This window comes from Epinephelus moara, chromosome 17 (assembly GCF_006386435.1).
Source record: "Epinephelus moara isolate mb chromosome 17, YSFRI_EMoa_1.0, whole genome shotgun sequence".
Lineage (NCBI taxonomy): Eukaryota > Metazoa > Chordata > Actinopteri > Perciformes > Serranidae > Epinephelus > Epinephelus moara.
This window is the reverse complement of record NC_065522.1, coordinates 17,826,633-17,843,172: the sequence shown is the minus strand read 5'-3', so window position 1 is coordinate 17,843,172 and position 16,540 is coordinate 17,826,633. Positions and strand designations below refer to the sequence as shown.

Below are 16,540 nucleotides of genomic sequence, written 5' to 3'. Positions count from 1 at the left end.
TCTGTAGTTTAAGCAAAGTTTATTTCCTGCTGCATCACCAGGGGGCGCTGTGGGCTTGTTTAAAAATCAATGTCATTGATTAACAGGGCAACTTTAATGTCAAACACACACACACACACACACACACACACACACACACACACACACACACACACATCTTTACACACACACACACACACACACACACACACACACACATCTTTACACTGAATTCGAGCACCAGAGATTTATTTTTTATTTGTCAGGCAGGTTTGGTTACAAAAACAAAATGAACTCATCACTTGTATTACAAGAAAATCCTAAAATATAATCCAGTAATTTCATACCTATTCAGGATGGGTTTCAACTATAAGCAAAAAATTAAACTGTAACTGCCTGATATTAAGTTGTATTTACATCGACACAGGTGTTGTAAACAAAATAAAACATTTCAACAGAGCTACAAGATGGAAAACTGTGGAGAAAAAGTCACATTGCACACGAAGATGTCAAGCCCTCCTGCACAAATTCAAATTCATACACTATTTAAAGTCCATTAAAATTCTGGTGTCAGATTTATTTACAGTAAGATTCACTTCACTTCACTTTCCACACACCTTTAGTCCTCTACTAAAGGAAATTCAATATATTTGGCCTTTGGACTGTTGGTCAGACAAATCAAGCCATCTGAATGTGTCACCGTGGAGTCCAGGAAGTTTTTTGGGGCCTTTTTCACTATTTTCTGACACACAAAAACAATTAAGAAAATAATGGGCAGAGAATCACAATTATCATTACCCGCAGCTCTACAATAATCTTAATGTCATTTACTGTCGCCTCTCTACTGTTTCATTATTTCTATTTCTGGGAGTATAAATGTGTTTTGCCAAGTTTGACAACTTGGTAGCCGACCACAAACCCAAGATGCCACATTCCTTCACAAGCTGGGAGTTAAAATCTACTCTCCTGCTGCCTCCTCACCTCTCTCTTTCCCTTCTTCATTTTCTCTCCTCACGTCAGCTTCCTCCTCTCCTCTCCTCTCCTCAGACAGAGAAAGAGGGAAGCGAAGGAGGAGGAAATGAAGGAGAGATTAGCTGCTGCTGACAGACAGTTTGTGTAGATCCCTGCTCTGCTGAGTCACCACTCCTCTGTCTCTATACATAGTTCCACACGGGACATCATTGCCTCGACTCAAGCCGTTAATACACACAGACACACAGTGGTAATCTGAACTAACACTTTCACCTAACCGAAACCTTTGGCCGTGGATGATCACTAGTAGGGAATTCCAGAAGGAAATATCAGGATGGTTTTCACTTCTGTGTGATGTGATAGCTCAGTCCTAACAGAAACTCCAGTCCAGGCAAAGTTTTAAACTACAGGTCGGTCAGTGGTGCGACAACATGACGTTGTCGTCCTCATCAGGCCCAAGGACCTGAGTCACCACGCGAACATGAGAGATCTTCTTCACCGCCTTGTGAAACGCACGCTTCAGGTCCTTCGACTCGTTCATTGAAAAGCTGATGCGCGTGCTGAGAGGAGGAGAGAGGATGTGGGAGGGAGAGGACAGAGAGAAAAAACAATTAACGCAGGATGGGAAAGGAAAATTGCTCCCTTAAAACATAAAAACAAGGCAATGATTGCCTTAGCTGAATTGCTTCCTTGCCCAGAGTTAGATAAGAAAATCGATACTATTCATATCTGGGACTAAAGTACAGAGCTAGGTAGGTTTATCTATCAATTGCGGACAGAGCCAAGATAGCTTTATCCTTCTGTTTCTGGTCTTCATGCTAAGCTAAGCTAATCGCTAAGCTAATGTAGCGTTATCTTGTGAAACTAGACAACCTAAAGCATCCATTGATACCAACCTATGCTATAACCAACCAGGCTCCAACCAGGCTAACTCTTCTGAAAGGGGGCTAAATAATTCTCCAAAGTTAGGCTAAATTTTGGCGAGGGAACAACTTGGCATGGCCATTTTCAAAGGGGTCCCTTGAACTCTCACCTTGAGATATCTTAATGAAAATTGGTTCTATGGGTACCCACAAGTCTCCCCTAAACTTGAGAAGGTTTGTTTCCAGTGAATGGTTTGTTCCTTACAATCAATGTACCCCTTCAAATTGAAGCTGTACATTTGTCTTTATTAGGAAAAAGACAACCAGTGTCAAGTAATCAGTGTCAACATCTGAATAGTAGTGAAAATGAACTAGCCTGCTGTCCATAAAGCTACCTGACAAGAAATACAGTTGGTGTCAAGTCACATTTGAGAACAGATACAAGTCTGACATTAACTAACGGTAACATGGTGAACATGTGACATTTTAAAACTTGTAAAGTAGAAGAACTGAGTTTTGTCAGTGACCAGCTCATCAAAATGGTGATTCTCCCCCACCTGACGAAAAGAGCAAAGTTTTTCTATCTCATGGGCAAAATCCCCACATCCTTGGCTCTAGCTGACTCTAGATGTTACTGTCTTCTATTTGCATTTACTTGTGTCTTGAATAGCAACGTGCCCACTCCAAAGAAATCTTTAATGCAAAACCTGCAGCAAGAAATGTCTGGTTGGCAAAACATGAAAAATTGACACTATCATAGGTTTTGCTGAAATTCGATGATTTCATTTTGAAATTCAATCAACAGTTTCTAGTTTCTTCTCCAAATAGAACTTCTAGGCATCCGATTTTAAAAATAAAAGCAAAATCTTGCACCAGAACCCATCGTTTGACCAGCTGCATCTCGCATTGACTTCGAACAGGTCAAGCTCAAGATGCAACTAAAACGCAAGCAAACTGCAGTGAGACCTTGAGACAGTTCATGCTAACAAGTGTTTTCCAAAGGAGGAGTCACGTTGCCAGTAATGTTATACATTTTTAAAACAATGCATAACATTACCTCAGTTTTTCTTCTTTGCAAGCTGTTCCTGTTGCTGTCTTTCTGCTTTCCGTTTCTTGTACTGGGCTATCTCGGCCATCTGCAGCCCGTGGGCCATTTGCCTGTTGGGACGAAGTGAACAGCGTGAACACAGAACACACACATAGCCACAGTTATGCATCTAACCTGAAGGCGGGCTTAAGGGCCAGCTGTCAACACATGATAACTGATAGAAACATTTACATACTGATTTAGTCCAAATTATTTGACTTTAAAGAGGATAGTTTAAAATTTTAGGAAATCAACTTGTCAACTTGTCTCGGTCAGAAAGTTGTACCTGAACACACCACAAAGACTACAGCTGACAGCTAACTAGCATGTAGTTCTGTGCCTGTGTGAGAGGAAATAACTCTCCATAGCAGTAGCCCTTATTTATCATTCAAAAAGGGAAACTGGAAGACCAACAGGACAGATTCAAGACGCTACTTAGCCAGTTAGACAGTTAGCACACTAACAATGATGTTGATGTTGGAAGAACAAAACATATCTACTATGATGTTGAAAGAACAAAACATATTTACCATGTGTTGGCGAACAGAAATGAGGACATAAGTTGATCCATCTAAATTAACGTGACGATTTGCTACTTTGTTAGCACGCAGGTCACGCATTAGCCATAATAGAAAACTGACGTTTTTAAGACTGGTTAGCATATCTGTGAGCCTGTCTTGTGTGGTCAGACTTTCCCAGTTTCATTAATGCTGGACAGCTGGTGACTGACGGTAGATATGAGCAAGTGGGAGTCCCAAAGCTATCACTACATTTAAATGTCCTTGTCTGAGGACTGAGGAGATCTCCTGGCACTGTTTTATAAAAAAAAGCTCTATTTCTAAGTTTTTTTAAGCACTCTGGCACCTAATTTATATTAAAAGTACAAAACAAAATCCTATTGTGAATCAGTTGATTTTCATTGAGAATTAGAAAATGGTTGGGGCACCACCTGGCACCCTATCGGGGACCTTAAGTTGAGTATCACAGGTCTAACTTCTTCAAAAGCATACAATGCTGTTTTTTCATTCACCCTGACAACCTCATTGTAACAACAAGAAAGTAACTACACCCATTTTTTTTTTTTGGCCAGGAAATAGGTCCACCATTTAACCCCACGTAAAACCCCGCCTCAAATCTTCATTTTCTTTTTACTGTTTTAAGTACTCAGTCTTTGTTTCTATTTCTGTTTCAACCACCAAAAGAAGCTCTACTCTGGAGTCAGAAAATAAACCACCAGACAATAGATAAGTGAGGTACTATTTTCTACCAACTTTTAAATGCAATACTAATAACTAAAATGACTACTTGTGACCTGTGCATGCTGGGTGAGAGTTAAAGCTTAGGTGTTAGGGGAGCACAAAGTAAAAACAGGAGAATAAAGGAGAAAGTAGAACTGTTCATACCCGGACTTGACCTCTGGAGGAACAGGAAGGGGTTTGTTAAATCCCTCTCTCCCTACAAGCCAGTAGGTCTCCTCCACTGTTTTCCCCTGAGAAAGAGACAGACTGCAGTGACTGACTGTGCTTCATCCACATGCAGAAATCTCCACTGTCTGAATAGCAGTGTTGTACCTTGGCTTCTGTCTTGCCTCTCAACTCCACCTTGTAGCCGAGATTTAGCTCCCGCAGGACCTTCACTGTACTCTGGTGGACATGGATCCTGTAGGCTGCAACAAAACAGAAAAGAGAATGGATGTTACAATTTGCAGGTGGTTGTTAATTATTATTAAAATGTACAAGAAAACATGCTTTCAGGTGGTTTCTGAGTAGGGTTGTGACAAAGACATATAAGAAACTGGAAATTTTGAAATCTTTACCTAAAAAATATGAGACCCAATGAATTAATTATCATTATATGCCATTTGTTACTGTTCTTTTTACAGTATTTAATACACAGCCATTCATGTCTGATTATTTTATTCATATACACTTATTTTTTTCCATAGGTGTGTGACTTACGCAACCCGCTGGACTCCATACGAGAGGCAGTGGTCACTGTGTCTCCAAACAGACAGTAGCGAGGCATGGTGAGACCTACAACACCTGCTACACATGGACCTATAACAGTCAAACAAACACACACACACACACACACACACACACACACACACAGAACTATTACTTGTTCAGTTGGCTAAGTTATAGTTAGGGTCTGGATTTTTAAAAGACCCATATTAAATTTAAACATGACCATGCAGTGACCTTTAAATGACTTCCGTTATTTTAGCATATTACTGCTAATATACAACACCTCTGAACCCAACAGTAACTATATTATACTGTACAACAGCAGGTCGAAACCTTTTGTCTGTATTTTGCCTGAATTATTATTAAATGATGTTTATTTAAAGGGGACCTGTTATACTCATTTTCAGGTTTATATAGGGATGTCAGTTTCTGTTAACTTTGCTTTTGAAAAACTGACATCCATTAACCTGTAACTAAAGGCGCTATCACATGATTGCTGCTTTGCTGACGTGTCGGCGCTCGCCGTCGGCTTGACCCAACGCTGATTATATGTATGCACTGACGGCCGGGGGAAAGCGCTGCCGGCAGCGGAATCATTGGCTCTACTTGGAAAGGTCAGTGTCAACTGGGGTCGAAGTTCAACAAAATTGAACTTTCGGCGTCGCGTCAAAACACCAGTGAAGCCCACAACGCGACGCTAAAGTCAAAAAGTACCCCGATGTCAGTGTTAACGCCAGCTTCCATAGGAAAACAATGGCACAGTGGGCATCAAGAGATTTTTAACGCTGGTCATGTGCAAGCACCTTAAGTGGTTAATTTTTAAGAAAAACAGAGGCCTTTCCTTTTAGTCTGGTGGTTCTCTGACTCAGTGAGTTTTAGCACCGCATTTGAAAGCGTTTCCATTTAGAGGAGGTGAAATTTTAATGTTTTGTCATGTAAAAGTTTTGCCTTTTATTTTATTTTCTGTTGGCTTTGCTGACAGACAGACAGACAGCTAGCTGTGTTAACCTGTGGAAACATGCCCACTGCCCAGACTCTGGTCTGTACTGGCTTCTTGGCCACTCTGCACTGGGCACCACTCGGGTTGGAAGGAGGCTAATGTTAACTAGGCAGCGGCACTGATCATTTGTCAATTACAGCTGTTAATGCTGTCTCAACCCAACAGCGTTGCTGCAGAAACATTGTGCCCATCCTCCAGTCTCCCCCTAGCTTGCTCCGGTGACTAAGCATCTTTATTTTTGACAGCAAAACCCTAGTAGGATTCTTTAGAATGTTAGCACCGCTAGCCATGGTAACACTGCTAACGGGCATAACACTGTCAACAATGTTAAAGGGGGTTTTACAGCTCAAAACTGAGCCACTTACTCACTGAGGCGAGCTGGGGGGAGACTGGAGGGGGGACGCAATGTTTCCACAGCAATGCTGTTGGTGTTGGGATGGCATTACTACCAGTAATAGCCAAATAAGCGGCACCGCTAACTGGCTAGCTGGCTAGCTTTTACCAGAACCAGTGGCGAAGTGCAGTAAACTGAAGAGTAGCAAAATTAATCTATTCAACATGTGTAATGGGTCAAAAATATTCTTGGCGGTTAATCAGAAATAACTACATATTACTGTGGCTGAATAAACTGATAAAAATAATATAAATAACACTAGAACAACCCATGTTTTGACCATGATTGGAGACCCAGTGGGTTTTAAACCAATGAGTAGAGGGTGAAGTTTATTCTGCACTGGTTCTCTGCTATATTCACCCAGTACAGGGCACCATGTTTGACCAAAACTGACTCAGTAATTTTTCATTACCTATTTTTCCTCCTTCCTGCCTCACCTGTGTGTAGTCCAATACGTATCCTGACAGGAACGTCAGGCATGTGTCTCATTTTAAAGGTTCCCACGGCACTCAGGATATCGAGGGCCATGTTGGCTATCTCTGCAGCATGGCGGTTGCCATTAGGAACGGGAACACCTGACGCCACCATGTAAGCATCACCGATAGTCTCCACCTAGATAAGAATATAACAGAGTGAGCAACAGTGTGATCTAATCAGGTTTAATGCCACAATATTAATGTAATAAAGATTAAAACACAGCACCTTGTAGACATCATGGTTTCCTATGATGGCGTCAAAGACCGTGTAGAGGTCATTGAGCAGGTCGACCACCTCGATAGGTTCACTGTTGGCTGAGATGGTGGTGAAGCCGACGATGTCGCTGAAGTAAAGCGACACGTTGTCAAAGTGCTCCGGTTCGAAGGTACCGCCCACCTTCAAAGCCTCGGCCACAGACCTGCATGGGAGGAGAAAATACCAATTTGAAGTGAATAAGATCGCGGAGAAATGATTCACACTGTTATTTAGCTTTTGTGAAAAACAAAACATGGTGAAGCAGCATTAAGTATACCATGCATTTTATTGAATTAATTTATTCATATTCCCTGTGCCTACACTATAGTTATTCTGCTCTCTACATTTAGCGTCTTATCTTTCTAGCTCTTATTCTTTTGATAGTTTGCCTTTTTATGTCATATGTAAAGCATGTGTGCAAATTTCCCTCAATGTAGTCGTGTGTTTATGTATGTACATACAACTGTCTTGTGTTTAGGCGTGTTTGTCCATGTTAACTCACGGAGGAAGCATTTGTGTCAGCAGCTTCTCCGTCTTCTGTTTCTCGATCTCCAGCTCCTCCGTTCGCTCCCTGATCAGCTCCTCAAGGTTAGACGAGTACTGCTCCAACATCCTCAGCATGGAGTCTATGATGTTGGTCTTCTTCCCCTTGTTGATGTTCTTAAACTGAGAAGCACTAGTATTTAAAGCTTCCCCCAAACTCACTTCTGTGTCTGTTTAAAGACAGATATTTTTTTCAAATTAAAACCAAATGTAGTGACGACCTTACAAAACTTAATAGCTACCTGGTCGAAGATCTCATCAAAGGTGGGTCTTTTGTCTGGCTGTTCGTTCCAGCAGTGCTTCATCAGGTGGATGCACTCTAAAGGAGCACAGTCTGGACTGACCACAGGACGACACAGAGGAGGAGGCTTACGCAACTTCTCTATTATTTCTAAAACACAGAGAAACATCCGCTGTTAGGTGTGGTCACTGTTTGTTAGCCATGCTAGTAGTTTTGTGTAAGGATGGCAATATAGTAGGTCAGTCAGTGAAACACTCTCCAGATCAAAATATCCAGACAGCTATTACATGCGGTGATAGCTGTTCAATGCAGGTGTTCATGGTGCCGAGAGTGAGACGACTCTCGGCACCATTTGTGAATGTGGTGATCCGCTGACTGTTCATCTATCACCTCAAACCAGTTAAAATTTTAGTCGCCGAAGACACATTAAGACTGGAGAGAGTCTACATCCATGCTAGAAGCCATGTTAGACATTGAGCTAAATGCTAACATGAGCGTGCTAATATCCGCCCAATGACAATGCTAACATACTGATGTTTAGCTGCTAATGTTCAGCATCTTAAGTCAGGGAGCTAGCATTTTTTCCTAATCGCATCTAACACAATACAGCTGAAGCTGATGAGCAGTTTACTAGGATATGGATATGTATATGATCAAATGTAACAGCAGTTGTAAATTTAACAAAAGCAATATTTGAGGTTTTATACTGATCAGAAAAATGTGTTTTTTAGGTTTGTTTGTGTGTTTGTGAGGTTGTTATCTTGCCTATGGCGGACTGGTCCAGCATACAGAATGGAGGCCCTCTGACCACCACCTCCTGCATGATGATGGCGAAGCTGTACACGTCTCCGGCCAGAGTCCCGTGAAGCTCCGGCCTCCCGCTCCTCAGAATCTCTGGAGCCGTCCACAGTAACTCTGGAGCACAGAGAGCTGGGTTAGCTTTCTACTGTGGTGACAACATACAAATGGTTCAAGAAATGTGATCATGTATCCTCTCACCATCTGCAGGTTGTTCCATGTAGGGTAACCTCTGAGCCTCCAGAACGTCGCTGTAGCCGTAGTCTGTGATCTTCAAGACGAAACGCCCGTCCACCACACAGTTACGGGACTTGAGACGATTGTGGCTCACTCCGCGGTGATGGAGGTACTTCATACCCTGAGACAGAAAACAAGCCAGATTGTTTTATAGCAGTGGTGGAACGTAAGCACAAATATAAGATACTTGTTCTTAACTTAAGTCTTTTCTTTTTATCCTCCTTTTTATCAGCGCACTTCCACAACATAAGGAGGATTTAACATGTCACCTTTTTCGTTTGAATAAACGTTTTGCTATGCTTTGTCACAGTTGAACGCAGCCTTGATATAAACTTTTGTCCGGACAGATGTAAGTCCAGATGTGAATGCACCCTCTGTGTGCTCAATCAACACCTTCTCACTTCGACTTCATCACATATCGACATTTGGTCATGGACTTTCCACATCCAGATATGAAGTGCAAGGTACCCTGGGAGGCTTTGTGCATTCTAGGATGCCCAGTTGGTGTTTGTTGGACCCATCCATCACCCCTCCTCCTTGCACTTTCGCCACCTTATTTTCGTTCTTCTTCTGCCTCGTTTCCCCCTGATGCCGCCAGGCGCTGTTAAACTATAACGGCAACCAGCTGTGTATCATGCTGACGTGAAAGGATGGCTTTTTTCACGAGTCATTGCCCAAGTGCCGGATTTCGATGACTTTGGAGTGAGTCCGGGTTCCCTCAATGTGTCTTGAGATCTGCTCGACATTTGGAGGTAATCTGGTCCGCATAGGGCCACATTCTTTCAACAATGTGTACACTAATGTGTCCTGGGCCACATTGAGGGAACGCCTACTCAACTGACGTCCACTGCATAGGCAGAAGTATACTCAGTGGCAACCTTTTTAAAGTGCGAAAGTGATAGAGGAATATTATGAGTGTGTCAAACATCTTGGGCGATTTGGAACACGGCAAAGAATAGATCTCGTCTGTAGCTTTTGATTTTGCCTGCGTGCCAAGGTCTTTGCAGGCTTCTTCCTCTTCATGAGAAGTACATTTCTTCTTCCTCTTTGTCTTTTTTATATCGCCAGTGAAAAACAACAATGCATTTGGTCTTTGTAAATGGAAATGATGTTTGTGTTTATTTGCATATAAAGGCGGGGGGTGAGATCTGATCACAAGTGGTCACTCGAGATGCATGTGGAGACACGTTCTAATGCCAGGTGTGAACAGACAGACTAGAGCTGTCCACCAGTGATTGGATAACCGAAGACCTACGTTAATACCAGGTATAAACGGGGCCTTAAACAAACCAATCTTGCCCTAAAAATACCACATGCCACGACCACCCCCTCTTGTCTTATCTGCTCCCGTCCCGCCCTTCCTCCATACTGACCTTAATTAAATCCAGTAGCAGCGACGACTTGAACATCCAGTCAAGTTTGACCTCCTCGTTCAGCAACAGGTCCTCCAAACTTCCTCTGGAGCAGAACTCAGTCACGATGGCGAACACGCCGCAGTCGTGAAAGAAGCCCAGGAAAGGGTTCACATTCTCATGACGCATGTCCTTCATCTGCGGCCAAAAGCCAAAGCACTTAATGATGCTGTTTTCTGTCATGAGCTGTGTTGTTCATGACTTGTTCCTTTACTTGTCACGTACCAGTTCAAACACTTGGCTGGTTTTGGGGTTGATGCTGCTGAACGACCCATTGGGAAGTCTCTTCAGCCACGCCCAGTCACCCTGGAGGAGAGAAACACCAGGTATCAGGTACTGTACACTACTGAACTGAACTGATGCCGCCACTTAAGTTTATCCTTAAATTGAAGGATTAAGCTTGACGAAATCTTCCCAAAGGTTTATAGTGGAGGTTTATGGTAGATACTAATTTTAGAAGATTGTTATGGCAGGCTAAAAACTTAGGTGGCACATTTTGCAACCCAAATTCTACATGTACTGTATGTCTATCATAAATCGACTGCAACTTTATCCATTAAAATCCTTTCTTTGTCAAATAGTCTTGGTTATTATGAAAGGGAGCTCATGCAATACATCCATATTTGAAGCTAATGAGAAACCAAGACATGACTTTTTGGCTACTGGGTCGTCACAGTTTAGAAAGGACGTAAGGGGGTGGTGTTGTTTAACTGTACATGTTAAATCGTCTTAGACTGTCTCACCTCGAAAATGACGACGTTGGTGTTCTCGTGGGTGGCCGGGGATTGGGTGGAAACTGGCGACGTGATTTCTGACACGCTCCTCATGCCGCTTGTCCTGCTGTCATCCAGACTCAGCTTCTGTAGAGGAGTCAAAGTCAGGATGGAAGATCAGTTTTCTAGTTTTGAACTAGTGTTACAGGCAACCTCAGTATTTGTCATTTGCAGTAGCAGTATCACAGTGTGGAAATACTCGGCAATCAAAATTTTACTTAAGTATATGTACCAACAAAGTATAAATATAAAGTCCTGGTCATACAAAATGGCCGTTTTCACAGCATTATGTTCTGGCTGGTAAAGGTGGGGCTAAGTTTAACTACTTTATACACTGCTGTCTAGCTTAATGTATGATAATAAATCATATTTTCTTTGTTGATGATGTTTTTTATTCATAATCTGAATCTATAACTAAATTTATCAAATAAATGTAGTGGAACAACAAGTACAATATTTCCCTCTGAGATGTAGAAGTATAACAATTCACAGAAAATGGAAATACTCAAGAAAGTACCTCACAAGTAAGAATACTCAAGTAAATGTACTTAGTTTCTTTCCACCACTGTCACAGTAACACACAATCTTCACATTTAAGTGTGCAAGAAATGTTGATGTATTTAATTGAAATTAATAAATCAACATGTAAAACAACTTTCTCTTACATAGTTTTACTTTTATAATGAGTACAACCTTGTTGCTAAGCGACGGGTTGATAAATGTGACATCAGCCAGAGTCAGCAAGATCCTGTTCGGACCCTTAAGCAGTCGGATCTGATGGATGCGTCGCCTAGGCAACAAGAGACAGCAGGATAGACTGTTATGAATTCATCAGTAACTAACAGTTGTACGTAAAACAAAACCTGACTTTATTCTATACTGCAAACAACCACAAATGGTATTCTTAAAACGTTTTTCTACCTAGACATAATTAATTTTATTTTGTTGTAATTATTTTCTAGAGCTTTCAGACCAACATAACTTCCTGTTGACTTTGTACCTGATGCAGTAAATAAGTGCCACTGCAAAAACAGAGGCAAACATAGTGCCGAGGAACATGCTGATGGTGGAGAACAGATCCACACCTGAAACAAGAAAACATTTTCTGAGTTTTGATGGAAAACATTTAAAGGGAAGGCTTTTTTTTGTTACTGTGGCTTTAAAGATATAGTTATTGCTCTTAGTTTTAAGGAAGGTGAACGTTATAAAATGAAACATGGGAGCAACTTATTCTTTACAAAACAACCTGAACAAGAACCACCCACATGATGGTCAAAATAAAGTAAATACAAAAAATGGAAGAAAAAAAAGATTAACACGAAAATAATTAACTGATAAAAAAAGTCATAAATTAACAAACCTAAACATCCAGCATATGAACACATGGAAGTACACTGTATATATTTTTATGTGTATGGGTTCCTTACCCCCTGAGCAGATGACTCCAGGAGTAAACCAGCAGGAGGAGTCCTTCCTGGGTCTGTAGCCGCGAGGGAAGTGGATTTCTCGACCCAGGAAACGCACCATGCCGGTCTCCATGTTGATGCTGTCATTAATCAGTATGATAAAGTTACTAATGCAAAAATAGCATGTGAGATGGCACTCCATTCTCTGACTATAAGCAAGCTTTAGAATATAATGCAACCCAAACCACAACCTGAAAAATGTTGGTATTTCTATCAAAAGTCTTTGCACTGAAACTGCAGAACTCTATTTATGCTTTTATACCTTTCCCCCACATTACTGTGTTTAAGTTAAGTTTATCGACATCATCATCAGCCTGGTTTGACTTTCCTTTACTTCACCTACCTCATTAAATATTTAATCTGTCTAACGTCAGTCCTCAAATACCTGTATGTTGGCTTCAGCTCCCAGGAGAGTCCGTCAGTGTCCAGTATGAGGTACTCCAGCAGAGCTGCTCCAGAGCCGTTGGTTTTGATGGGGTGGCTGAAGCCCTGCAACGTGAGTAAGATATTTATCTGTAAAAGCTGTTTTGTATTATGTTCTTTTGTCATTTCATCAGGCCAGGGAACTTAAAGTGTTGAGTCTGGATGGTCAAAATTGGAGTACAGTCAAAGGGCAAAGGGTGATTCTTCAACTATATAGTCTAACAGTTAAAACCGAAATGTCTTTGTTCAGGCTATATACAGTTTCTTGTCAATCGTGCATTGAATTACTAATTGAATTGAATTAATAAATTGAATTATTTAATATATAAAAAAATGCTAAAATACTTTTGGAATATTTTTTCAACACTGACACCTATGTTATGTAACATGTATTTATGTATATATTTTTATATACTACTATACTACTACTATACTGATATATTGAAAATATATCATATATATATATAAAATATCCTCTACTTCAGTAAGGTTTGGAGCCCTTATCGTGCAGTAATTAATATGTTTTCCTCATAAACTGTATTTATACAAGTTACAAATACGTTCTATTTAAAATGTCCAGTCCTATATAACTTCCATTTGTTAATATACTGGTTTTAATATTCACAAAACTTCCTTGTACCTGTTTTAGACTCCAAACTGTGACAATAAACACTTTTCTACTGAATATAAATTCAATTTTACAGGTTCATTTACTGTATATTCCTGTATCTTAGATACTGTGTCTTATTTATGATTGTCTTGGTACCTGGAGGTCCAGGTTTTGGGTGTGTCTTGCTAGGGTTCCCCCAGACATCCACTCCCCAGCTTCCCGAACACGATAAACTGCGTGAGCCATGACGAGGACGGAGTTGTAGATGGTGCCAAAGAGTGGAGACACCTGCGGGACACACAGTCAGATTAAACTGCCTTGCTCAAGGGCATCTCAACTGCCTTGCTCAAGGGCATCTCAACAGTGCACATGAGCCCTCCTCTCCAATCTGTACAGCCCCCTGCATCACCTGGTGAGGCTTCAGTGTCTTGGCCACCTCCCCCCTCTCCATGGCCTCGCTGTAGGCTTCGTAGAAGGACATCTGGGGTGAGTTGATGGTGACGGTTAACACGGCGTCGTAGGCCCGCAGCAGTTTGCTGTTCCTCTTCAGAGCTGGGTAGGTGACGTTGCGGTAGGGCAGGCTGTAGAGCAAGGTGTCATAGGGCACAAAGACCAGGGAACCGTCGATCAGCTGCATGTCGTAGGCCGTCTCCAAGAGCTGCTTCTGGACTCCACCGCCGATCAGAGCCGAGTGCATACAGAGGATCACAACTAAGACGAGACGTGATACTGAGCTGCAGATTTAAAGCTTTTAACACTCAAGAACTAAGATGTCTGATCAAGAACTCACTTCGTATTTCCCTCATCTTGCGTAGCTTGTGCAGAGTTCGTCTGATGCCATGAGGCGTGTTCTCCATAAAACTGATCAGTCTGACGGGCAGACCGTGACTCCTCAAGGAGTCAGCCACCTGTACGGGTCAGAGGCAGATACTTTTCCCCTCCATTTCTTATTGGATTCATCAACATCTAGGCTGCTACAAAAAACCAATAGCTGTTATAAGAGAAAATATTCAAACCTTGGTGGCCGTCTCAACCCAGACGTCGTCTGAGGAAGAGATGATGCCAATGTGGGCCCACCTGAAGTAGTTTATGATGCTGAGCAGCACCCAGGTGGGCCTCGGCATGGAGCGTGCAAAGGTGGGGTGGCTCCGAACGTCGTCTAGCTCATAGCCAACACAGCTCCAAGAAAACAATGCCTAGAGGAAAAGAGTAAAGGTAAAAATGGACATGCCGCATTTGATAAAGACAGAGCATTTCTAACGTGAGAAACACAACCTACTTTGTTCCAGCCTTTGCTCAGCATTGATGCAGCATCACAGTAGCCGGGGTTGGCTGGTCCAATGTATCCCGAGGCCTTTGTGTGGAAACCAATGAACGTCTCCAGGGCCCGTGATGTCTCACATGGCTCCTGAAAGGAGACAGTTAATCCATAAATCAATCAGTGTACCAATCAGTCACAATATTTTCAGACTGATGGAGCTGAGATCACTGTCACATCGCACCTGCAGCACAGAGTAGTCGAACGTTGTAGCGTAGGCCAGTGCCGGGTCCTTGTTGATGCGGTTGACGGCAAGTTGTGCTGCCACACTTGGGAGGGCCTTGGCAAAGAGAGGATCGCACCCCCACGGCCCCACCACCCCGACACGAAACCATGCTGCCTGTGCTGGGCAGGGCAGTAAACAGAAGGAGGCCAGGAGGACCAGGAGGAACCTCAGGAGGCCATGGAGGGATGGAGGAAGCAGAGGAGAGAGGTGGGATAAAACTGGGGAGGTGGGAACAGGAGACAGTTGGGATGCAGAGAAATCATTGACAGGAGAGATGTGAAGACAAGGAGGAGGAGGAATGGAGGATGAGTGGACGTCAGGAGCTCTGCCTGGTGTCTGCTTCCATGTTTGAGGTAAGAAGAAGATGAAGGCACGTCGCTGTGATAGCATCTCAAGGCTCAAGACCTCCAGGGCTCACAAGGATCTGGAGGATGACGGTCTGAAGGTGCTGCTTCCCTGGAACAACCATGGATTCGGAGAAAAGTAAAAGTGAGTTTATTTTGGATGTAGTTAGTGTAGTATAATTTGTTATAAATCTTGGACTGGTTGATGCTGAATCATATCAGGCTCTGGTTTGGAGGGAAATAGGGAAATTTTGATGCCTGTGTGGGTTTGTCTTTCCTTGTTGCTGATAGAAAAGGAATGTGATGCTCAAGGACACTTTAGCAGAGTAGATTATGAGGGCATCCCTAGATACGCGATCTCTCTACTTATGACGCTTTCTGCACAAATTCAGCAATGTGCACATAATTTGTTGGGTCAGGAATAAAAATCAATTTGGAAAGAGTTTTGGTAGGCCATGAAGAAGAAGAGATAACTGCTTTTCTCAGACAGCATTCTGTCCTCTGTACTGTGATATATAGTTTCTCATGAAAGGACAAAGACAAACATGTTCCAGACATAAATTGGAGAATAAGATTGACGAATGTTTGATATGGCTTTAAAAGTCATTTCAATGGAAACGAAGGTCTTGCAAGAGCCGATTTAGTGTCTTTAGGCTTGAGACATTGTACCTGGCTCAGTCAGGGTTATTATTACTCTCATACCTGTACCGTAATCCTCATGTCTCTGAGAGAAGACAAATTCAAGTTGGCTTTGTTGGTTTTTTGGTGAATCTGCATGTCATGTATATTGAAAATACTATCTAGATCTACAGCAACTTTTTAGGACCATTAAGGAGCTTGAATGAGTGTGGTTTTCTTAAATGAAAAATATGTGTAAATATGCAGGGTGCACATGTTTAATTGTCTAAAGCAATACTTGTTTTCATGTCTGCTACTTCTGTCATGTCAGATACAGAAAACAGATGCTACTAACTAGGGTATCATCTTTTAAATTACTTCGAAAAACTCACTCAACCTGATTGTTGACATTTTGATGTACTTGTTCTGTATTCTCTTGCTCATACATGTTATTTCATACTCCTCATATACAAATATTTTCTTTAAAGGACTCCTACCATGCATCGATGAGACGGACAGGTCTTGCTTCTCCCCGAG

General features: G+C 42.0%; 1 protein-coding gene across 1 annotated transcript; it reads right to left on the bottom strand.

The window, feature by feature from the left end:
* Positions 1-226: 226 nt before the first annotated feature.
* On the bottom strand, positions 227-15,431 carry gc2 (guanylyl cyclase 2). Its single transcript, XM_050068072.1, has 23 exons — positions 15,000-15,431; positions 14,777-14,905; positions 14,514-14,693; positions 14,288-14,405; positions 13,907-14,208; positions 13,654-13,785; positions 12,850-12,953; positions 12,426-12,544; positions 11,999-12,083; positions 11,692-11,788; positions 10,969-11,085; positions 10,451-10,531; positions 10,187-10,363; positions 8,778-8,934; positions 8,544-8,693; positions 7,780-7,928; positions 7,497-7,660; positions 6,965-7,157; positions 6,700-6,874; positions 4,860-4,958; positions 4,473-4,567; positions 4,305-4,390; positions 227-1,499 (listed from the first exon to the last, which is right to left on the bottom strand). The coding sequence occupies exons 1-23, from the start codon at positions 15,429-15,431 to the stop codon at positions 1,367-1,369; spliced, it is 3,474 nt and encodes a 1,157-aa protein (XP_049924029.1). The 3' UTR covers positions 227-1,366.
* Between the last annotated feature and the right edge of the window lie 1,109 nt (positions 15,432-16,540).

Bases quoted from the DNA above. Each gene is read 5' to 3' on its own strand.
- gc2 (XM_050068072.1), bottom strand. From the start codon at position 15,431: ATGCTATCACAGCGACGTGCCTTCATCTTCTTCTTACCTCAAACATGG. The intron at 8,935-10,186 runs GTCAGTATGGAG...TTTCTGTCTCAG, and splicing joins TGCTACTGGATTTAATTAAG to GGTATGAAGTACCTCCATCA. The intron at 7,929-8,543 runs GCAAGATAACAA...TCTGTGTTTTAG, and splicing joins GCTGGACCAGTCCGCCATAG to AAATAATAGAGAAGTTGCGT.